General features: G+C 43.1%; 1 protein-coding gene across 12 annotated transcripts in view; it reads right to left on the reverse strand.

Moving 5' to 3' along the window:
- The window catches only part of AMPD3 (adenosine monophosphate deaminase 3), a 127,867-nt gene that overhangs the window by 83,055 nt on the left and 19,406 nt on the right, over nt 1–25,406 (reverse strand). For 3 of the 12 annotated variants that reach the window (XM_075927936.2, XM_075927937.2, XM_075927939.2), the window contains exons 2-7: nt 19,183–19,405; nt 18,418–18,466; nt 13,547–13,742; nt 11,598–11,763; nt 4,411–4,630; nt 452–581 (exon numbers count right to left, since the gene is read on the reverse strand). In XM_075927936.2, coding sequence (XP_075784051.1) covers nt 452–581; nt 4,411–4,630; nt 11,598–11,763; nt 13,547–13,742; nt 18,418–18,466; nt 19,183–19,297 — 876 coding nt within the window. In that variant the 5' untranslated portion in view covers nt 19,298–19,405. Of the gene's footprint in view, nt 1–451; nt 582–4,410; nt 4,631–11,597; nt 11,764–13,546; nt 13,743–18,417; nt 18,467–19,182; nt 19,409–22,475; nt 25,002–25,406 lie in introns of those variants that run through there. The other 9 variants (XM_075927930.2, XM_075927931.2, XM_075927933.2 and 6 more) reach the window with 5 other exon arrangements.

Raw genomic sequence — 25,406 nt, forward strand, 5'->3', positions numbered from 1 at the left:
TTCTATTTTTAATGGCTGCATTAAAGTAACCTCTGCCAGTATTTTAGTTTTGTGAACTATGGTGCCATATAGCCCACCTTCACCCTCACAGTCTCACCCCTCATCGGCCCTGACACCCCCCTAATTTCAATTCTTGGGGAGGTTACTGGTTTGACCTCCAAGGTTTTGAGTACATCACTTCCCTAAGGCAAGAAGCTTTCTGATCTGAGACTGTAATTGGCCAGCAATAAAAGGTTAGATTTAGAAATAAATGTGTTTAGCATCTTTTTTTAAAAAATGCTTTGCTGGAATATTAAGCCATAATTTAAATGTTTAGCATGTGTGGTATTTACACAGCATCCCATTTATTTTATCTATATTGCACATAGAGATGTTAGTGCATGATAAAGGGAGACAATTGGAAAGTCTATCACAAAGCGAGTAGCATACTAATAAACCCTTTCATACTTACCTTTCTCACGTTATAAAAGTCTCGATGGGGATTACTCTTCAGTTCTTTAAATTCAGACATTTCATTTAGCATCTCATGTAAACTGAATTTAGATTCTAAAAAATTCAGTCGTCTGTGACAATATGTTTTTCTGCAGAAGAGACACAATGCTTTAATTATGACCAAAGTACTCAGAATTTAAGTTTTTAAGAGTGTAAATTACTTTGAGTGAAACAGCCATTAGATTTATTCATATTTTAATAAGTCCCAGGCAAGTGATTTATCAGAGAGCTATGGATGAAAAGGGCTAGGGATGATTATAAATCTTGATTTTTGTAGTTACCAATTAGGCCCTCATACCAAATATGAACCAAGTTAATAAAACACTAAGGCTATGTCTACACTACACATTTTGCCAGAATAGGCAATGTAAATGAAGCACTGATTAGCATTTTCTCGCACTTCATTTGCATAATCTCTTCTGAGATTCATTTGCATAATCTCTCCGACAAAACGCGTAGTGTAGACATAGCCTAACAGAATGTGCTGGGAAGCTTTTTTCATATAGCAAAGAGAACTACAAAGACACTTACGGAAGTGACCAAGATTTATTCCCTTTTTGCATATTATATTTTTCTCTTGTAATATTTTATCTCAGTACTGTACTCAGGTGGAATTTCCAGTTCTTTCAATTTTGGTCCATGATTAGCAAAATACAAAAAAGTACAATGGATAAGCTAACAAAGGCTACCACTCAGATTCTAAATATCATGATCTCACAGAATAAACCACATTCTTCAACAAAAGACGCAATCTGTAAACAAAACTACAGGTTGAATCTCTCTAACCAAGGACCCTTGGGACCTGACTGCTGTCGAACCAGAGAATTTGCTGAAACACGGGAGGTCAATACTGTCTAGCAGCATGACCAACACTTCCACAGCTAATTAGGCTCTTAGAAGACATTTAGAGGTAAATTAGAGCTTTATAACAGCACAGAACACTGAGAACCAGGGCTGGTGGCTGTAAACAAATTTTATGGGACTGTGGGAAACTTGGCCACACCCGTACATGCACATGTGGCTAACTAAAATCATGCTGGACCATGAATGTTGCCAGACTAGAGTGTGCCATACTAGAGAGGTTCGACCTGTTTATTTTTTTTACCAGAGTAGTTACACCTCAAAATATTGTAGCAAAAATGTCGCATTTTAGTATTGGTATAAGAATATAAGTTTGATGTACAGTTTAATTATTTGCTTATAAATTCGGTTTCCTGTATTTCACCCTGTTTTTCGTGATTAGATAACGCTTACTGATGTGAGAAGGAGAAAGACACTTTCCACATTCCCCTCACGAACCAGAGCCTGGGAGGCTAGTAGATTTTGGGCGGGTGGTAAAGGGGCTGGAGCACCAGCGTGGGCTCCCGATTGCTAGGCGAAAGCCCTGAGCCTTGGAGATCAGATCCAGGCAAGCCAGAGCCACATCTGGCCCCAAACCTTAGGTTCCCCATCCCTGGGGCAGCTGTTAGCATGGGAAAGGCTAGTCTAAAGAAGTGAAAAGGCTCTGGAGAACTTGTTCCTGATTTCAGTCAGGTAAATGTGGTTTTCAACATACTCTAAAAGTCTAAAGAAAAGATCTGGACTGTTTTTGCTTCACTGGCTTGCTTAAAGTGACAGCATGTACCCTACCAGAAGGAAGAATTTATAACTAGGTTTATTTTTAATTTTTACTACTCCACAAATATCTTGCATTTTCTCTCAAAGAGAAGCTAGGCTAGCTTAGGACTTGTAAAGAATTTGGCCTTCCTTAAAAGGAGAGGATCTAGGATATGTGGTGACTGTGAAAAAGCAAATGGCTTGGTAAAATAAACCACACTGCTGCTTTGTTTCAGGTCCAAGTCTGAGCCTCCAGGAAGCAGTATTCTCTGAAGTCCCTTTCTTTACTTAATATTGGAGCACTGTAAGCCTAATGTGAGGTTATCCTGCTAGGGTTGCCAGATGGTTTCAACAAAAATACGGGACACACTTGATATTATATCACAATCTAAATTACATCTTATTTAGAAAATACTGGACATTTATATTTTCTCAATTAGGTTCCCGAAGAGAAAGCTCAAATACTGGACTGTCCGGTTCAAAACCGGACACCTGGCAACCCTAATCCTGCCTTCTGACCAGTGTTCCCCCCAGGGATTTGGAGCAATCAAATTTTTGAAATGCCCCACTCCAGCACCAATAATGACTGCTCCAGCTCCACTCCGCGCTCTAACTCAAATTAATTTTTAACTATACAAATTTAATTTTAATATACATAATTAATACAAATTTTATTTATAAATTGCAAGTTAGTTTTTCTTATGAAATTTTGCGGTAAAAATATTCAAAATATTTTCTAAGTTTTTAATTAATATCTCAAAACACTTTAATATAGATATATCAAAGAAATTTGGTACATGCCATAGAGTTAGTACGTGCTATCGCTGTTCTACAACATTAATTGTTGGGAATTAATGAGGCTACACGTTAAAAGGCTGCAAATAAACACATACTAATCTAACTAATCTATGCCAGTATGTACTCACCTAACCTTGGCACAAGGATGGGAGCAGTCTGCAGTGTTGCCGGATGTCTGATAATTATCTGATTCTTTAATAAAACATATTTCCAAAAAATTTTGTAATTTTGTATCTGTACCTTAAATCTTGATTTTGGCCGAAGTGAGAATAATTGTGACATATTACGTAAAGTGGTAAAGTAGATGTTAATATCAATTGTTATACAATCTGAAACTTTTTGATACCTTTAGGACTTTCTTGCTAAAATATCATTCATTTTAGATTGAAAATGGAAAAAAAAAAAACTGGAGCAGTGGAACAGTCAAGATTTTCTGTGCTCAGGCTCCACTCCAGCTTCGGGCAAAAACCTGCAGCTCCACTGCTCTGCGCTCCAGGCTCTGCTCCAAATCCCTGGTTCTCACTAAGCTGTGCAGCAGCCCAGCTTCACAGTGATTAATCAGCCCTGTCCAGTTTGAGTTCTCAGGGACCCCTGCACAGAGCTGACTGACTGGGCGGGGCTGATTAATTACTGTGAAGCTGGACTGCCCCACATCTTAGGATGTGTCTAAACTATACCCCTCTGCCAACAAAGGGATATAGATTAGGCACATCGCTATTGCAAATGAAGCGGGGATTTAAATATCCTGCGCTTCATTTGAATAAAAATGGCCATCACTTTTTGCAGACGTGGCACTTTGCCGGCAAAAAGCGGCAGTCTAGATGGGGATCGGTCGACAAGGAAAGCCTTTTCCAACCAATCCCTTATGCCTCGTGCAACGAGGTTTACAGGATCGGTCGGAAAGGCTTTCCTTGTCGACCGATCCCTGTCTAGACTATCTCTTTTTGCCAGCAAAGTGCCACAGCGGCAAAAAGCGGTGGCCATTTTTATTCAAATGAAGCACGGGATATTTAAATCCCCGCTTCATTTGCAATAGCGATGTTCCTAATCTGCATCCCTCTGTCGGCAGAGGGGTGTAGTTTAGACACGTTGAGAGAGAACACAGCTCCTGACAGAAGACTTAAGTACTGCATTCAATTTTTTTTACAGCAAATACATCACATCTTCATTATGCATCAGGAAAGTTGATATTTTAATTATATAGTAGTGGTGACCTGCAATTTCTGGTCCCTATCTTCCAAAAGGATCAAGTCAGATTTGGCCCGGAATGTTTTGTGTCAACTAGTTCAACCATCACTATGCCTAGTAACAAAAGGCTACAGATACACCTTTAAAGTTTAGAGGTCTACTGCTTTCACTTTTTAGGTTTTCTGTTTGTTGTAAGGCATTAACATTTCACTGTATTTCCCACCCATGAACTGATGGAAAGCAAATGCTCTGGACATGAGCAGTCTCATAAAAGAGATTGTTACTAAACTGTATTACCAGCTCTTTGGGAAAAAAAACAGTAGTCAACATACGTACGTTGGACCATCTGCAATGAGAGCAAGGACATGGCTGAGGTCAAGTGTGTAGGTCTCCAGATCAGGATATGGCAAACTGTGTGGCTCATTGAGTTCCATCATTTCCTTGTTGTCATAAACAAAGGGAATGCCTCCTTTCATTTTGATAACATACTCCAAATTGCCTGGAGCATTCTCAAGGTCGTAAGGATCCTCTAGCTTTCCTGGGGGTGGATGGAATTCTGTGAAACAAGCTTAATGTCAGAACTGTCAGAGAAGTAACCCATTTTAAAAGGAAAAATAGTTATAGAAAGAAATTAAGATATCTATTTTCTGCTTTAAAAAGAAAGGGTGTAGTTGCTTGAAATGACCAATAGTCATAGAACCCTGGGCCATTTCTGACCAATTTCATTACAATTGACTGCAGTTCTAATGTCATGTATGTATTTATTTGTACAAGTAAGGCCCTACCAATTCACAGTACATTTTGTTAAATTTTAAAGTCATTGGATTGTAAGACTGAAATTTCACCGATTCAGATACTTCAATATGAAATGTCATGGTGTTGTGACCTTGAGAGTCTCAACCCCAAAGGGGTTTGTGAGGGATTACTTCTGCATTGCTGGTGGCTGCGGCTCTGCCTTCAGAACTGGGCAGCCATAGAGTGGTGGCTACAGGCCTGACACCCAGCTCTGAAGGTAGCAACACTGCCAGCCTCAGCGCAGGAGTCAGGGTAGCAATATCGTACCATGCCACCTTGTACCATGCCACCTTGACTTCTGCACTGTTGCTAAAGGCAGTGCTGCCTCCAGAACTGGGCCCTCAGCCAGCAGCTGCGAAGCTTCCTACAGTCAGGAGAGGTTCCCAGAGCTGGGTCTGACCTAGACCCTGAGCAGCCTGGGCTGGGAAAGAAAGTTACATCCCACCCCTGCCCACCCAGGTCTAGCAACTAGAGCCCATTGCACAGCAGGAGTCAGCTGAGGCACCTTCCCTCCCCCAGCCCCTCTCTGGCTCTGAGCTCCAACCTTGGATTGGCTGGCAGTGGAAGTGGGGGGAATGACCATGATACCCCTTTCCACATAGTACCTCGGGTGATTATTCATGTCAGCCACATAAAGCCGGCCCTATCCCCAAAAGCAACAATCTCCCCATACCATGCCACCAGCAGTGGAACTGACTTCACACCCATGTTTCTCTGAAGGTAATGCAGACGTATGAGGGACAATATGTTACTTCCCTACAATAGCCAGATTTCACAGAGGAGACCAGATATCACATTTTGCGACATGCTTTTTGCAGCCATGAATTTGGTAGGCCCCTATTTATAAGCTACTAATGTTCCTATCATGATTCCAATACACTATTTTAAGTCCTCTAATCCCATATACAGTTGAACTTCAAATGCTATGCATTACTGCCACCGTATTATAGTTCAATCTATACCTATGCCCCAATACAACTTCAGAAGCCATTTCCAAAAAGATTGGGAATGCAAGCACAGTTGAGATCTCGGAGTACTGACTGCCACTCCATGACTACTAGTCAGGCCTGCCCACTTAGGGGTTAGGGATATAGGGGCCAGTTGGCCCAAGGTCGGGTGATTCAAAGGAACCCGGGGCTCTGGCCACAACTGCCACAGTTGCAGTGGCCAGAGCACCAGGCCCCTCTGAGTTGCTGCAGGAGCAGACTCTGCACATCTCTGAGGGCGGTAGAGAGTCCAACACTGTGGTCCAGGTGGCGCTGAGAGCTGGCTGTCCCCAGGCCCACCCCTTCCACCTGAGACCCTGTCCCTTCTGAGGGCACGGAGCCAGTCACCCCTCCCCTCCATCCCCCCCACACACACCTTGCCCAAGGGCCCTCAGTGGCTGTTGGCTCCACTGCTACTAGTCTCCTTTCACCTTCTTGTTACAGGGGCTTTGGACATGTTTCACCACCAGAGAACCCGCAGTTCCAATACTTATACCTGTCATGCAGTGAGATAAGGGAGTAGGTGCTATAAATTTTTACCCAGTGATGAATATGCTACATTTTCAACAATGGTGGGCAATAAACAAAACTCAAAGAGTTTCCTAAACGTTATGGCATAGACCAAACTTCTTCCGCATATTCAAATAAAACTGCTTTTATTTCGATAAAACACTCCTTATTTTCGTGCTTCTCTGCTTTTAGTCAGAACCATGAAATGCAGAAATCAAGGTGACAATACTTTCCCCTGGACTGTAGTTATTCCAGTATAACTAGAATCAGAAATTACTAAAAATGTAGTGAGAAGACCTGTTTTAATGAGATTATTCTTCACAGTTTAAATAATTTGGATACAATCCACTAAACTAACTGTTGGGTGCTTACTTAAAGTCAACCTCTCCCATGGAGATCAGGAGAGATCCCAGATGATTGAAAAAAGGCAAATGTAGTGCCCATCTTCAAAAAAGGGAAGAAGGATGATCCAGGGAACTATAGGCCCATCAGTCTTACCTCGGTTCCTGGAAAAATCATGGAAGGGATCCTTAAGGAATCCATTTTGAGGCACTTGGAAGAGAGGAAAGTGATCCGGAATAGTCAGCATGGATTCACAAAGAGCAAGTCGTGCCTGACCAATCTGATTAGCTTCTATGATGAGGTAACTGGCTAGGTGGACATGGGGAAGTCAGTGGATGTGATATACCTTGACTTTAGCAAGGCTTTTGATACGGTCTCCCACAATATTCTTGCCAGCAAGTTAAGGGAATACGGATTGGATAAATGGACCGAAAGATGGATAGAAAGCTGGGTAGAAGGCCAAGCCCAGTGGGTAGTGATCAATGGCTCGATGTCAGGATGGAGGTCGGTTTCTAGCGGAGTGCCCCAAGGTTCGGTTCTAGGACCGGTTTTGTTCAATATCTTTATTAATGACCTGGATGAGCGGATGGATTGCACCCTCAACAAGTCTGCAGATGACACTAAGCTAGGGGGAGAGGTAGATATGCTTGAGGGCAGAGATAGGGTCCAGAGTGACTTAGACAAATTGGAGGATTGGGCCACAAGAAATCTGATGAGGTTCAACAAGGACAAGTGCAGAGTCCTGCACTTGGAACGGAAGAATCCCAAGCATTGTTACAGGCTGGGGACCAACCAGCTAAGTAGTAGTTCTACAGAAAAGGACCTGGGGGTTACAGTGGATGAGAAGCTGGATATGAGTCAACAGTGTGCCCTTGTAGCCAAGAAGGCTAATGGCATCTTAGGTTGCATTAAGAGGAGCATTGCCAGCAGATCCAGAGATGTCATTATTCCCCTTTATTCGGCTCTGAGGAGGCCACATCTGGAGTACTGTGTCCAGTTCTGGGGCCCCTACTACAAAAAGGATGTGGATGCATTGGAGACGGTCCAAAGAAGGGCAACCAAAATGATTAGGGGGCTGGAGCATACGACCTATGAGGAGTGGCTGAGGGACTTGGGTCTGTTTAGTCTGCAGAAGCGAAGAGTGAGGGGGGATTTGATAGCAGCCTTCAACTTCCTGAAGGGAACTTTCAAGGAGGATGGAGAAAGGCTGTTCTCTGTAATGGCAGATGGTAGAACAAGGAGCAATGGTCTCAAGTTGTGGTGGGAGAGGTCCAGGTTGGATATTAGGAAAAACTATTTCACTAGGAGAGTGTTGAAGCACTGGAATGGGTTACCTAGGGAAGTAATTGAGTCTCTATCCCTAGAGGTGTTTAAGTCTCAGCTTTTCAAAGCCCTGACTGGGTTGATTTAGTTGGGATTGGTCCTGCCTAGAGCAGGGGACTGGACTTGATGACCTTCTGAGGTCTTTTCCAGCTCTATGATTCTATGAACCTCAAAAGCTTTTGCACATCACTAGTTAATGATTAGATCATACCCTATTAATGGGTAACTAGCATACAGTGTGTTGAAGCCTCAGCTATAGCTATCCTAAACCAATTAAACTATGCCTGGACTTAATACTAAGCAGTCTGAATTAAAACAAGGTCATGCAGTCAGTCTTACTTTAATAGACTAGGTAAAAAAGGGAAGTTAGCACATCTTTGCCATTCCTTTTTGTAGCTACAGCACCAGAAGATGTGTGTTGTGAATGGATACCAGAAGTGTCACAACCATAAAAAGGCACTGAACTTCACAACAATCTAGACACAACTTACACAATGCTTTATTTTGAAGAGACACCGACAACTTAAATCACAACCTTAATCATCTTTTTAACTTAATTTCTAATACAGGCAGTCTCCGGGTTACGTACAAGATAGGGACTGTAGGTTTGTTCTTAATTTGAATCTGTATGTAAGTCGGAACTGGCATCAGCCGCTGCTGAAACTGATCAGTTTCAACAGCGGCTGAATCTGGACGCCAGTTCTCACTTACATACGGATTCAACTTAAGAAACCCAGGCGTCCCCAAGTCAGCTGCTGCTGAAACTGATCAGCGGCTGATTCCAGGAAGCCTGGGGCAGAGCAACTCTGCCTTGGGCTTCCTATAGTCAGCCCCTGGTCAGTTTCAGCAGCGGCTGACTTGGGGACGCCTGGGGCAGAGCAGCTGGGGTGCTGCTGGGATGGTACAGTAGCGCCGAGGAGCGGCGCTGCGGGACCAACCTGGCAGCGCCCCAGCTGCTCTGCCCCAGGCGTAGGCAAGAAAAGCCTGGTCTGCTGGGGGGGGGGGGGAGGGAGGGCACTAGCTGCCCTCCCCCCCCCCCCCAGCAGACCAGGGAGACGCGGGTGGCAGGACCGCCCGCATCCTCCTCGGCTTTGCTCCCTACTCCCTGGTCTGCAGGGGGGGGGCTCAGGGAGACGTGGAGCAGCTTTTCTCGCCCCGGAGGATGGGGGCGGCAGGACTGCAGTGCATCTGGGCGTCCCGCCGCTCCGGTCCTCCGGGGCGAGAAAAGCCCCGTTCGTAACTGCGGATCCGACATAAGTCGGATCCGCGTAACTCGGGGACTGCCTGTATTGTAGAAATGACAATGAGAAAGAAGAGGTTACTTACCTCGTAACTGTAGTTCTTCGAGATGTGTTGCTCATGTCCATTCTGATTAGGTGTACGCGCGCCGCGTGCACAGATTCCGGAGCTTTTTTCCCTTAGCAGTATCCATAGGGCCAGCAGGGAGCCCCCTGGAGTGGCGCCGGTATACCGGTGCATATATACCCCTGCTGGCCCTCCCACCCCTCAGTTCCTTCTTGCCGGCTCCTTTCGACACGGGGAGGTGGGTGGGATGCAGAATGGACATAAGCAACACATCTCGAAGAACTACAGTTACGAGGTAAGTAACCTCTTCTTCTTCGAGTGCTTGCTCATGTCCATTCTGATTAGATGAGTCCCTAGCCGTGTCCCCCCTCCGGAGGTGGGGTCGGAAGGTGACTAACTATTATTTTCAGTGCTTAACAACTACTTAACTAGATAAGAAACTTCAACTGCGAACTATAATACAACGGATAAGAGATAAGCTGCTAAGAGATAGGCAATAGCCTGAAGCACGCTCCAGCTACCGTCACGGGCGGTAAGAAGGAACTGAGGGGTGGGAGGGCCAGCAGGGGTAAATATGCACCGGTATACCGGCGCCACTCCAGGGGGCTCCCTGCTGGCCCTATGGATACTGATAAGGGAAAAAAGCTCCGGAATCCGTGCACGCGGCACGCGTACACCTAATCAGAATGGACATGAGCAAGCACTCGAAGAAGAACTTCTTTTCAAACAAGATTTCTCTCTAGCATCCAGACAGCTGCAATGTCTCACCAGCTACACTAGAAATTCTCACAGATATCATCTATTTTCTCTTGAATATTCAGTATATTCCTACTCTCCCCAGAAGAGATTCCTTTTTATATAAAAACAGGACTATGCAGCACTTTAAAGACTAACAAAATGGTATATTAGGTGATGAGCTTTCGTGGGCCAGACCCATTTCCTCAGATCAAATTGTAGCATAAAATTGGCATGACCATATATACCAAAGGGATACAATCAAAAAAAAAAAACACACATAAAATAGACAAATCAGATTTTAGAACAGAGGGGTATGAGGGGGGGGAGGTTAATGTCTATGAGATAATGATATTGGAGGTGATAATTGGGGAAGCTATCTTTGTAATGGGTAAGATAATTAGCATCTTTGTTAAGGCCCATTCGTAAAGTGTTAAATTTAAGCATGAATGACAGTTCAGAGGCTTCTCTTTGAAGTCTTGTGTTAAAATCTCTTTGAAGCAGGATGCTGGTAATCAGAGATTTTAACACAAGACTTCAGAGAGAAGCCTCTGAACTGTCATTCATGCTTAAATTTGACACTTTACGAATGGGCCTTAACAAAGATGCTAATTATCTTACCCATTACAAAGACAGCTTCCCCAATTATCACCTCTCATAACATTATCTCATAGACATTAACCTTCCCCTCATTCCCTCTCTATTCTAAAATCTGATTTGTCTATTTTATGTGTTCACTTTTTTTGATTGTATCCCTTTGGTACATATGGTCATGCCAATTATCTTCCACAATTTGATCTGAGGAAGTGGGTCTGGCCCATGAAAGCTCATCACCTAATAAACCATCTTGTTAGTCCTTAAAGTGCTGCATAATCCTTCCTTTTGTTTCAGCAGGACCAGACTAACACGGCTACATCTCTATTGCTTTTGATATAAAACTTCCTACATGAGAATATATATACTTTCTCCTTCCTGCCACGGTAGAGAGGACAACCATTTAAATGTCTTTTTTCCAGCCAAATTTATGGCTGAGGATGTGGCTAATCCACAAAGACTAATATTCTCATATATTAATGGCTGTTTAACAGATTTCCAGGGATGTAAAATAAATATTGGGTCCATAAAATCAGTTTTGGCAGGTCCAAAAGACTGGCTTTCTTCTTCACAACTCCACCACAAATGATCTATGCATTTTTCTCTTGTTATTGTCATTAAAATGTAATTTGCATTACTTTGTTTCTGTTTGCTGCAAATATTAATGTCAGGAATTCCAGTGTGTCTTTAGGGGTGTTTTTTTAAACTAGAGGTTTCTCTACGTCCAAACCTGCCTGAACATCAGGAAAATTTAAATTCAGAATGAACTCTGCAGCTCAAGTCCCCGTATGCTGTTTGCTTATTCAGACCGGAAAATGCATTTCAGAATACAGCCTTTATACTAAATAGAAACAATCACAGAAATCAAATGATGTTGCCTACGGTATTATAGTGCCTTTGTTGTTGCTTTCTAAAAAGGGAAACCTATTATACCTGGACATACTTCATCTTCCATTTTCCATTTTTCATCTTGCATAGTACATAAATACTGTGCTGTTGTTCTTGGAAAGCGATGGTAAGCAAGGCGCGAATACTTCTCTCGAATTAACAGAGCTTTTACCAGGCCCTTCGCAGCCTGTTCGTAATCATCAACTGTAACCTGAAAAGAGAGGCCATATAATCACCGATGGAAGGAAAACAGAAGCAGCTATAAAGACAGTTTTAGTCACTCATTTGAACCCAGTTAGGCAATAACAAGATTTTTATTTCCAGAACTACATGTATTTGTAGGATTTGGGCTAAGACCTGGGTCCACAAATTCACTTGGATACTGCAATGCTCAGCAGTTTGGCACCTACTTCTATGTGTCTAGAAAATCATGGAAATAACACTATGATACATAAAGTCAAGTTAGTTGCCTACATTCCCCATACAATGAATGGGAAGAGATAGGAGCCTCAAAATGAAACAAAAAACAGGACTGTGTAGCACTTTAAAGACTAACAAGATGGTTTATTAGATGATGAGCTTTCGTGGGCCAGACCCACTTCCTCAGATCAAATAGTGGAAGAAAATTGTCACAACCATATATACCAAAGGATACAATTAAAAAAATGAACACATATGAAAAGGACAAATCAAATTTCAGAACAGAAGGGAGATGGAGCAGGGGGAAGGGGGGGAGGTAAATGTCTGTGAGCTAATGATATTAGAGGTGATAATTGGGGAAGCTATCTACCACTATTCTACATGAGCCTCAAAACGTGAGTCACAAAAGACAGCATGTTATGTGGGAAACTGTCTAAGCCAGCTAAAGGGCAATGCTTATGAGAGGAGTGTATCCTAAATCCTATTACTCTGGTGGAGATAGGAGCCTAGGTCCAGGCTGCAGAGAGGCATCAAGCTCTGCTAATAATCCATGAATGGGAACCCACCACCTGGAATCAAGTGGCTAAGTTACTATCTCTACACAAAACAGCAGGAGGTGGTCGTGCTGCTGCCCATCCACTCACTTTTAGTCCAGTGGTTAGAAAGAGCACTCATATAGGAGACTCCAGTTCAATACCCCCTTCTGTCTTGCAGAAATAGAGGATTTGAACAGCAGTCTCTTACTTCTCAGGAGGCTTCTCTAGCCACTGGGCTATGGAATATGCCACTGTAGAAAAATAAGGACCTGCGGTCTGGACCCCAGGTCTCCCACCTCTGCACCTTAACCACTGGACTACAGTCATTCTCTTTCTCTCCCCCTCTCTTTCTCCCTCCATCTCTCCCTTCTCCTTCTCCTTCCCCCTCCCCCATGTATTTATGCACAGTATACCAATAAAGCCTAAAACTGGGAATTAAGTGCCTATGTCTGAGACTTATGCCCCAATCCACAAATGTGCTTAAGTGCCTTGCCTGAGGTCACAGAGAAGTTGGTGAAGAAGCCAAAAGTTAAAACTAAATTTTAAATCCAAATCCAGTACCTTAACTGCAAAAGAATTCCTCCCCCCATCTCTGTGTAAGCCGACAGATCAGGGTTGTTGGCAGGCAGGACTGAACCTGGTACCTTTGGGTCTAAACCATGAGCCTCCACCACATGAGCTAAAAGCTAACTGGCTGTTGGCTAAGGCTATAGAGCTGATTTCAATCTCCCTCTCAAGTAGTCTTGGTGCGTCTGGGGTTCATCTATAAGCTAATGCTCATATTTAATACCTTATTATATTTTACATCTTTTTGCCAATTAATCTACACAATTATACATAATCTGGGGCAAATTCTGCCTTGTCACCCCCATTGACTTCAGTACAACCCCACTGACTTCAGTGTGAGTAGTCAAAACATATCAAGAGGGCCATAATCAGTAATTATTCCATGCTGCATGAATCATATCTCTTTGTTCTCTCCCCTGCTCCACTTCACACCCAGAATGCTAAAAGAAAAAAAAACGACAGATTTTTTACCCCAGCACAGTAATCCCCACTGATTGTAACTCTCTGAAACTCTGGAACTGTATATGGTACTTGGACTGGCTGAACAACACCTGGAAGAACTGGAGTTGCAGGAGAAGGAAGTGAACTGATTGATGATGTCTTCCACTCTTGTGCTGGAATTTGTAAGGATAAGGACTGGGATCGAATCATCTTAAAACTTTTCTTCCTAGGAATTCACAGTACAAGAAAAATATAAAAAACCAGTATATATAGCAAAGAAGTATTTCATTCTAGAAGGTTTTCTGTAGCATGATAAAGATTTCACATTATTTAAAAATGTTGGTTTATAAAAATGAGTTTTGAAATGTTTAGTTCAGTGATATTTCTGACACTTGTAGCATGCTCCCTACAATTTATGTATCACACACAATATGCCCTAATTATTTAGCAAATAGATAAAATTTGCACATAAGTTTTCAGTTATTTAGTGTTGCAGACCAGGGGCACCGGAGCAGCTTACGAATGGGGCAATCCGCTACCTCGACCTCCGGGGCGAGAAAGCCCCGTTCGTAAGTGCGGATCCGACGTAAGTCGGATCCGCGTAAGTCGGGGACTGCCTGTATTCTGGGGATGGTAAGTGGTTATGTACCATCAAAAGTCACATTGGCTTCCAATTCATAGTGACAGTTGTAGTGCTCAGAAGCATAACAAGTTTCATTTAGAAACACAGGTATTTCAGGTGAGGTATTGTAAGTAGCAAAGGCATATTCTGTCGATATGAGGAAAATCACTTCAGTTGACTGACTATAAAGAGTCCAATCCTGTTAAAGTCAATGGGAATTTGGCCCTTTTGCTTCACTGAGAGCAGGAATGGACTTGTAAAACAAAATCAAACCCTATTCTAAACTGCCATATTAGTATATCATACGAGGTTTCCAGTACAAAAGTAAAGTTCACCTTCTTAGGGAAACTGTTGGAGACCTACCTGTTTAACTGAATGATGGCTATGGATAATGCCCTGATTAGCAAGCAATCTTGTAAAAAAGATATATATTTTATACTGTTAAATTAAATTTTCCTTATAAAGCTTACTTGCAATTTATTTTTCTAAACATATTTAAAATATATTTGAAATAATTAATTACCTGTGACTTATGTGCTGTAAACTTCTCCCACTTCGTAATTTTATACACTGAGGGCATGTCAACACAACAGGGCTAAAGCCAAAATAAGCTATGCAATTTGAGCCATGTCAATTGTGTAGCTGAAGTAGAAATACAGGCAGTCCCAGGTTACGTACAAGATAGGGACTGTAGGTTTGTTCTTAAGTTGAATTTGTATGTAAGTCGGAACTGGTTCATATTGTAGGGGAAACTCTAGCCAAACATTTCTCCAGAGCTCAGTTTTATTCTCCCACACCTCACTTCCCTCAGTCCTTTATTCTCAAGCTGAGGTGTCTGCTGAGAAAAGCCGCTCCGCGTCTCCCAGGTCTGCTGAGGGGGCGGGGCTAGCTTTGCATCTCCCTGGTCTGCTGGGGGGAAGCAGCTAGTGCGGGGTTGCCTCACCCCGTTTGTAAGTAGGGATCCCATGTAAGTCGGATCCATGTAACCCAGGGACTGCCTGTAGCTTATTTTGACTTTTGACACTGTCTACACAGCAAGAAGTCTGAGAAAGAGCACTTTTCCTCCGACTTCCCTTACTCATCATATGATGAGGCTTACAGAAGTCAGAGTAAGAAGTCCTCCAGCTCGACATGATTTCAACATTATGTTGAAATAACTGTTTGTAGTGTAGAGACAGACTATGTTATTTCGGAGTAATGTCAGTTATTCTGAAGGAATGCTGTGGTGTAGTCATAGCCAAAGTGCCAAAACTTTAAAATGACATTACAGGAAAACTTGAACATAATACAAATACAGAGCCACCTTCTACCATTGCCTAGTAAGAGTGACCAATGGTAAAACTTGGCTCCTACTTCAAGAACCTTTAAAGAGTCCGTCTCTAATCAATATCAAGAAGTGCCACTAACAACAAGAACAGTGGAGGTTTTTATTAATTCTATGACATTTTATTTACATCCTCAAATTGTGATATAAAAATTAAATTCTACCTTCACTTGCACAAGTGTAAATCCCGCACCCTACCCCAAAGACAATATTGACACTCCTCTTAAAATTTTGTTCAATACAAATTGAAGCCAGTGGGAATTATACTTGTATAATGGAAGGCAGAACTGGGCCATAAAGTGTTCTTCAGTCATCAAGATCAAGGATGTTTACAAGTCACATCACCACTAGTGAACAGCATATAGTATCCCACTTAACAGGATATGGTCTATATTCATATTTAGGAAGACAAACACACATAGCTTGATTGAAGCTGGTATATATGGCATTTTCCCACATTACAAATGCAAATCTGTTTTATTTAAATATCCTGTTAGAAGTTATTCCACATGGGAAAAAAGTAGCAAATGGTTGTTTAAAAGACAAGGTAGAGATTTTTTAATATTTTTATGACCACATCATTTACTGAAACTCACTAATTAAACATTCGTAATTCACCTCCAAAATATCACCAGTATCATCATCTTGATAGCAGAATTAAATCACCTTTTTGCCATGCTTCTCTGCTACATTTACAGTAAAAAACCACTGTCCACATTTTAAGTAATTGCAGTAACTTTTCTCTCACAGGAAAATAAAATGAATGTGTATTTCTAAAACATCATGTTTTCTTAATATGTGGCAATAATCTAGATCAGCGTTTCCCAAACTATGGGCCTGCTACCAGACCATGGGAAAAAAATACCGGGCCTCAGCATGGCTGGTGGCTGCTGGCAGGGCTGGCCTTAGTCCGACTCGGGCCCCGCACCCCTGAACTCGGAAGTGCCGGCGAGTTACAGAGCCCCCTGCGCATCCTCCCACTCCGCCCCCAGAGCGTCCCCACCGTGCGCGGCTCCTCCTCACTGCCTGCTGCTGCCCATGTGCAGCGTTGCACGTGGGCGGGGAGGACGCCCGGGTGTGACGTGATGTCATGGCCCGGGAATTTAAAAGTCTTCGGAGGCACGTGGAGGCACCACGCTGCCTTCGGGGCCTGAGCGCAGCCTCTGGTCCCGCAATGTGGAAGGCAGAAGGTAGGGAAGGTAGGGCTTGGGCGGAGGCGGTGGTGGCAGCAGCGGCGGGCTTGCGCGGAGGGGGAGGAGTGGAAGGGGAAGGCACCAAGGGACAGGGTGCAGGAGAGAGAGACAAATGCCAGAGGGCCAAGTGCAGACAATGAGGGAAAGGGCAGGAGGGGAGCCGTCAGTGGGAGGGGTGACAGGGTGATGCTAGGAGAGGAGAGGGAAAGGGCATTGGGGGCTGGAGGAGGTGGTGCTGGGAGAAGGCTTGAAAGAAGGGGTGGGCATGAGAGAGGTGGGGATGGAGCAAGTCAGGTGTGAGGGCACAGAGGGCAGTAGGGGATGGGGAAGAGAGTACTGAGGGGGTGGGTATCAGGAAAAGAGAGGGCCAAAGGGGGTAGGAGCAGTAAGGGAAGGGGGAGGCACCAGGAGGGTGCAGGGCTAAGGGAAGGTGCTGGTGCCAGGGATTCTGGGATGAGGAGGAGAGGAGAGCTGGCCACCGGAAGCAGCACTGGATGGGGGAATCGGGGCAGGCTGAGGAGATTGGGAAGCAGGGCTGCCGGGGGTGCGAGGTTGGGGGCAGGGAGCTGGCCGGGGAAGATGGGGGTGGGGAGAAGAAGTGGCCGCCAGAAGGTGGGCTGGATGCGGGCAGCGGGGCTGGCCAAGGGAGATTGGGAGGAGAAGCAGGGGGAACCTGGCTGCCCGGGAGGAGGCTGGGGGAAGTGGGGCTGGCCAGAGGCGCAGGAGAGAGGAATGAATCGGCCTGCGGGGAGTGGGACTGACCCAGCCATATGTAGATCTTGGGACACTGCCCCTGATCCCCTCTCTCCCCCGCAAAGCACAAAGCATGAGTTAGTCCGGCCAGAGGATTCTATCCCCCCCCACCCCACCCCCCACACACACACCCCTCGAGTAGTTGCGAACTGTCTGGCTGGTAGATACACTCATGCAACCTGAGCACATTTACCAGCCAGGCAGTTCGAAACTACAAACGGATACATCTAGTAATAATACAACTTACCTAATGAGAAAACACCAGACATGTTATATGTCTGGTATTTTCTCCGTTTGTTTTTTATGTGTTTATATTTTTGGGCTGCAAAAAGCAGTATTGAAAAAAAGGGTTCCAACTAAAGTAAAAAGTTTGGGAAACACTGGTCTAACCAGCTTTCTGTCTGTCTTAGTCCATTTATCCAATCCATATTCCTTAACTTGCTGGCAAGAGTATTGTGGGTGACCATATCAAAAGCTTTGCTAAAGCTGGCACTGGAGGTTTTGGGAGGACCAGAAACAACTTATTTGAATATTCATCATTTGATTAATGAATATGCAAAAATGCAAATGAACATTACCAGTCCTCCAAAAGTTCGTGAATGGATTTACTGGTCCCTGTGTCAAAAAGTTTGGGAACCCCTGATCTAGATCTCATATGGCATTTATCTCTGAGTTAAGGGGACCCTAATAATAACTCACTTGATCCCATGACACTTTGCAGTTTCTCCTTCACTGATAAACACCAAACGTTTGCTATCATCTATTTTTATAGAGCTAAAACAAAAACATTTAACGCCGACTGCTCTAAATTTTTAGATGTTAAAACCCAACATTGTGAGACTTAAAATCATGTTTTCAAAAACCAAAAACAGCTTCCGTAAGTGTGTTGCGGATTATTTACTGTGAATGAATCTCAAAGTTTATATTTGCCTCTCACTAATAATGCTGGTTGTTAGCAGAGGAATATGCAAATTTATTACTGGGAGTTCATGTCAAGGGATTACCTTACCAAGCCAAGATCCTTCCATAGCTCAATTGGAGGCTATCCCGTAGGTCACCTGCAACAAGAGCCACAAAGGGGCATTTCAAGGGTAGATAACCTGTTAATGTGCATAAATTCCTTGACCTTGGTGTCTATGAACAATCCCCAGCAGATAATTCCCATCCTTACTGGATCAGGTGCTATGAACCTGCAATTTTCCACTGGTTTATTTTAAAGAATATTGCCAGTGAAGAGCAACTCTCAGGATCTGGTCCAATAGCAATATATTTGAGGTGATGATGTGTGAAGTGCTCATCACATTCTCAATACAATCAAACTCTAAAACTTGCAACATGTTTCTTTTTCAACACTGCATTCGAAGCAAAGCAGCTGCCATCTTTTGAACCTTGGTATATATCAGTGCTACTTCTTTCTGTTCTGTAATATATATTTTTATGATAAATAGTCTTTAAAATGGTCACTTGATAGCATTTTCACAATTTCTATGTCCCCTTAACAATCTGACACCACTAGAGCCTGCGCAGGGCTTTAGAGCAACACATAATTAATGATCAGTTGAAAAACAATATGGAGGAAAGAAGCATTTGGTGTTACAACGTCCAGATACACATGCAATAAAGCAACACATTCTAAATCATATAGCACAGCTTGATGGCTTCTCTGTTCAAGTACCATGTGTGGGCATCATACCAGAGGTGGTGTATTCCTCTGTGTAATTCTAAAACCCATTTTAAGCAATTTTTCTATTAAAATAATGGATATTGAACAAACCTCTTAGCTGTTTCCACAGAATGCTGTTCTGCCAACTCCTTCTGCAGTTCCCTCTCTTTAGCCTCTTTCTGCCCAATGGGACAATCTTCAGGCACGGTGAATAGTGACAAGGCATCTTTGCTGTCTTCTTCTTGTAGAACTTTAGCGAACACCTTCTCTGCTAGAAGCCGCACTTGCTCATCAACTTCAGAAATGTTCAGCTTTGGAAATTGCCTAGGCATCTCTGCTAGAAAGAAAAAAAAAAAAACAAGCCAAATCATGGAACTGTAACTAAAATTTAAGTAAAACAATGTAATTAATTTTCATGGCATTTCTACTAAAACTAAGGGCACGAACAACACAGCAGGGCTAAAGCCAAAATAAGCTACACAATTTGAGCTATGTCAATTGCATAGCTTAAATTGAAATAGCTTATTTCAGCTTTTGGTGCTGTCTACACAGCAGGAAGTTTGAGGAAGAACTCTCTTCCTTCAATTTCCCTTACTCCCCATAAAGTGAGGAGTCAGAGTAAGAAGTCCTCCAGCTGGACATTATTTTGACATGTGAAAATAACTGCTTGTAGTGCAGTTATTCCAAAATAACACCACTGTGTAGATGTACCCTGGGACTATGTCTAGACTGGCATGATTTTCCGCAAATGCTTTTAATAGAAAAGTTTTTCCGTTAAAAGTATTTGCGGAAAAGAGCATCTAAAGTGGCATGGATGCTTTTGTGCAAAAGCACTTTTTGCGGAAAAGCGTCCGTGCCAATCTAGATGCGGTTTTGCGCAAGAAAGCCCCGATCGCCATTTTTGCCATCGGGGCTCTTTTGCGCAAAACAGTTTTTAGCTGTCTACACTGGCCCTCTTGCGCAAATACATTTGCACAAGAGGGCTTTTTCCCGAACAGGAGCAGCATAGCATTTGCGGAAGAACACTGAATCTTACATTAGATCGTCAGTGTTCTTATGCAAATTCAAGCGGCCAGTGTAGACAGCTGGGAAGTTTTTCCGCAAAAGCAACCGCTTTAGCGGAAAAACTTGCCAGTCTAGACGCAGCTTAAGAGTTTAGAAAGTGAGAGAAAAAGTGTGCATGCATACAATTTACAGCACACCAGCTATAAAGGGACTTAACAGTAGTCAATAGCATATAAGGAAACAACTAATCTGTCATAAGAAACAAGAGAATTCTTTGAGCAAGTTTGTTTTGGAGCTTGGTTTATTTCGCAAATTGGGATTTTTTTTAAACTGATTAAGTGGTTGAATAGTACTTCCATTAGAAAGCAACATTTCTAAGGCACAAATTGATTTAGACACAAACACCATTGTCTTAAGGCCGGTTGATCAGAATGAGATTAACAAACAGCCATTCTCTGTAACAGTTAAGATTTCCACTGATGAGTAATACTGCTTGAGCTGAAGGATACTCTTGTATTTATCTTCTTGTACGTGAAGATACAAAAAAGCAAGTACAGTTTGAACCTCCCTAGTCTGGCACCTCAGGACCGGAATGATCCCAAACAAGGGAATTTGCCAGACCAGGAGAGGTCAGGAGTCCGAGCTCCCTAAGAGCTTCCCTCCTGGCTGCTGCCCCAGGAGAACCCAGAGGCCTGACCTCCTCCAGACCACCTGCCTGGCTCTAAATGCCATATGTCTTGTTCAGGATATTAGAGACTATTGTCAGTCTATCACAATGTTATCAAAATTCTTTTATTACGGGGCATTCCCAAGACACATGTACATGTGAACCTGTTAAGACTTGACACTAGAAATTATATGAATTCCCTGCATTTCCACAAGCAATGAGATTCTGTAGTGCAATATATATTCAGTGGAGAAAGTTACAAGTATTCATTCTGTGTGAATGGGAAGCCATACTAGAATGGGAAGTCACAGTAGCAAAGTCCTTTCCTGATTCCTGCCTCCCAATCTATCCATTGTTTTTAAATCAATTCCATAACCACAGACAAGTTGAAAGCTGGTTTTAAATTCAGAATCATATTTGCATCTCTTTATCTTTTGTCATTGAGCTCTTATGAATTCAGGGTAGCTAAGTGATGGAAGTTGAAAAATACTGTTTTTCTCCACAAAGGTTTTTCATAGACTCATAGAGCTGGAAGAGACCTCAGGAGGTCATCAAGGCCAGCCCCATACCCAAGGCAGGACTAATTCCAACTAAATCAACCCTGCCAGGATTTTGTCAAGCCGAGACTTAAAAACATCTAGGAACAAAGATTCCCCCACCTCCCTTGGTAACCCATTCCAGTGCTTCACTACCCTCCTAGTAAAATAGTTTTTCCTAATTTCCAACCTAGACCTCCCCCATTGTAACTTGATACCACTGCTCCCTTTTCTGCCATCCCTCACTACTGTGAACAGCCTTTCTCTGTCCTCTTTGGAACCTCTCTTCAGGAAGTTGAACACTGCTATCAAATCCCCCCTCACTCTTCTCTTCTGCAGACTAAACAAACCCAAATCCCTCAGTCTCTCCTCATAGGTCATGTGCTCCAGCCTCCTAATCATTTTGGTCGCCCTCCGCTGGACCCTCTCCACTGCATCCACTTCCTTTTTATAGTGAGGTGGCCCAGAACTGGACATAATACTCCAGGATGTGGCCTCACCAAAGCCAAATAGAGGGGAATAATCACTACTCTAGATCTGCTGTCAATGCTCCTCCTAATGCACCCTAATATGCCATTAGTCTTCTTGGCTACAAGGACACACTATTGACTCATATCCAGCTGCTCATCCACTGTAATCCCCAGGTCCTTTTCTGGTGAACTGCTGCTTAGCCATTTGCTCCCCAGCCTGTAACAATGCTTGGAATTCTCTCGTCCCAAGTGCAGGACTCTACACTTGTCTTTGTTGAATCTCCTCAGATTTCTTTTGGCCCAATCCTCTAATCTATCTAGATCACTCTGGACTCTTATCCCTGTCCTCGAGCATGTCTACCTCTCCTCCTAGCTTAGCGTCACCTGCAAACTTGCTGAGGGTGCAATCCATCCCCTCATCCAGGTCATTAATAAAGACGTTGAAGAAAACCAATCCTTTGGGCACTCCGCTAGAAATCAACCACCAAGCTGACATTGAGCTGTTGATCACTACCCATTGGGCCCGACATTCTAGCCAGCTTTCTGTCCATCTTACAGTCCTTTTATCCAATCCATATTCCTTTAACTTGCTGGCAAAAATATTGTGGGAGTCCGTATCAAAAGGTTTGCTAAAGTCAAGGTATCACACATCCACTGACTTTCCCATATCCACAGAATCAGTTACCTCATCATAGAAGCTAATCAGATTGGTCAGGCATGACTTACCCTTGGTGAATCCATGTTGACTATTTCTGATCACTTTCCCCTCTTCTAAGTGCTTGAAAATGGATTCCTTGAGGTTCCCCTCCTTGATTTTTCCAGGGACTGAGGTAAGGCTGACCAGTATGTAGCTCCCTGGATTGTCCTTCTTCCTTTTTTTTTTTTTTTTTTTTTTTTTTTAAAGATGGGTACTACATTTGCCTTTTTCCAATCATCTGGGATCTTTCCCGATCTCCACAAGTTTTCAAAGATAATGGCCACAGGTTCTGCATTGACATTTGCCAACTCCCTCAGCAACCTCAGATGCATTAAACCCACACCCATGGATTTGTGTATGTCTAGCTTTTCTAAATAGTTCCTAACCTGTTCTTTCCCCACCAAAGGCTGTCCACGTCCTTCCCAAACTGCATAGACTAGTGCATTAGTCTAGGAGCTGACCTTGTCCGTGAAGACAGAGGCAAAGAAAGCATTGAGTACTTCAGCTTTTCTCACATCATCTGTCACTAGGTTACCTTCCTCATCCAGTAAGGGCCCCACGCCTTTTCTGATCATCCTCTTATTGCTAACATGCCTGAAGAAACCTTATTACCCTTCACATCCCTTGCTAGCTGCAATTCCAACTGAGCTTTCATCTTCCTGATAACTCCCCTGCATTCTCGGGCAATATATTTATACTCCTTCCTAGTCATCTGCCCAAGTTTCCACTTCATGTAAGCTTTCTTTTTGTGTTTAAGCTCACCAAGGATTTTTTGTGTTTAAGCTCACCTGGTAAGCCAGTCTGGTCACCTATCATATTTGCTTTTCTTACTGCTCATGGGAATGGTTTCTTTCTGCACCTTTAATAAGGCTTCTTTAAAGTATTGCCAGATCTCCTGGACTTTAATTAGTTTTCAAACAGCTCATATCCTGCCTTTGATTTGTGAGTCAGAGGGAGGCAGGATATAGACTATAGTTTCTATTTTTTTAAAATTAAAGCTGTTCTTCTATTTAGTATTTCTATTTGAATATCCTTCCATCATAAAAATACTATAGCTGCACCGCTATAGATCAGGATCTTGTAGAGTGGCTTCAGCAACACCACAGTTTTGTTTCTTGAACTCCTTCACCGATACTATCAACTGATACATATAGTAGCAATTCAGGGGAAAGTATGGGCAAATAACTATCCAGAAGCATTAATTTGTAAAAGCATTTTTAAATACCTAAATTTTGAGTCTGATTCCATTATGTTTATTTGGGTTTAAAAATAGATGTGAATGTAAACCAAAAAACTTGATCCAAATACCACCAAACCTTTGGAAAGTCTGGAACGTCATGACCTTTGCATTTCATACCGTTCGTTAGATTTTTTTTTTTAAATGCATGATCAGTTACTGTTTGGCTTATACTGAAAACCAGTCTGGGTCATGACAAGACTGAAGACTGCAAATGTTGATAATATGAACCATTTCATATGTTTGCTTGTTGTTTTCTCAACCTAAAAGATTCTTCTTAATGTCCACTGGTTTCCACAGTTGAGAGCCACTTTTGCTTTTATTCTAAAAAGCTGCTGTTGGTTGAGAAAACAGTGAATTTATAAATAAGAATGTCAGAACGGCCATACTGGATCAGAACAATGGACCATCTTGCCCAGTATCCTGACTTTGAACAATAGTGCCAGATGCTTCAAAGGAAATTAACAGATTTATCAAGCAATTCATTTCCTATAGTAGGGTCCCAGCTTCTAATGGGTAGAAGTTTAGGGAGATCCAGAGCCTAGGATTGTGTTCCTGCCTGCCCTGGCTATTAGCCATTAATTGACCAATCCTCCATGAACTTATCTAATTATTTTTGGAATCAAGTTATACTTCTGCCCTTCACAACATCCCCAGGCAATGAGCTGCACAGGCTGACTATACACCAGTGTTGTAGCTAGGAGTGCAAATTTGCAGGGAGCCGGCCCTTCAGATGGATGAGCTAACTCAGCTTCTCCGTAAGGCCATGCCCTGTGCCTAGTCCAGTGGGTGTCCTCAGACACAGGGCTTTCCCTGCCAAGCTGGGCACATGCATGGGGTGGCTGAGAAAGCAGCAAGACAGAGCTGCTGGAACATAGCTTTCTAAAGGGCAGGTGCATAACTCCATGCTGAATTTCAGGTGCCCAAGTGATGCTCTAGTCTGCTGTGGCAGTACTTCACCCCTGTTCAGATGTGGGGGCTGAGGAGGATGCGGATGCTAAGTAAGTGCACTGCAGCCATGAGTGGGTCTAAGTATGCTATACCCCTGGGCTGTGTCTACATTGGCATGATTTTGCCCAACAGCGTTTGCTTTTGCACAAAAACTTGCTGCCTGTCTACACTGGCGGGGAGTTCTTGCGCAAGAACACTGACATTCTAATGTGTGAACTCAGGGCTTTCTTGCACAAGAACTATGATGCTCCTGCTCAAGAATAAGCCCTCTTACACAACTGTTCTTGCGCAAGAGGCCAGTGTAGACAAGCAACATTAATTTCTTGCGCAAGAAAGCCCGATGGTTAAAATGGCCACAGCAGACTAGAGCATCACTTGGGCACCTGAAATTCAGCATGGAGTTATGCACCTGCCCTTTAAAAAGCTATGTTCCAGCAGCTCGGTCTTGCTGCTTTCTGAGCCACCCCATCGGAGCTTTCTTGCACAAGAGAGTGTCTACACTGGCACGGATGCTCTTGCGCAAAAGCACATCTTTTGCGCAAAGGTACATGCCAGTATAGACGCTTTTTTGCACAAATACTAACGCAAAAACTCTTGCGTTAAAGAGTATTTGCGCAAAATCTTGCCAATGTAGACATAGCCCTGCTGAGCATTGTGAGGGGAAATACTTCCTTTTGCTTTAAACCTGCTTCCCATTAACTTCATTAGGTGATCCCTGGTTAGTGTGTTTATGTGAAGGAGTAAGTAACTCTTACTTATTTACAGTCTCCAC

The sequence above is a fragment of the Pelodiscus sinensis genome, chromosome 5 (genome assembly GCF_052426305.1).
Source record: "Pelodiscus sinensis isolate ZL-2025 chromosome 5, ASM5242630v1, whole genome shotgun sequence".
NCBI lineage: Eukaryota > Metazoa > Chordata > Testudines > Trionychidae > Pelodiscus > Pelodiscus sinensis.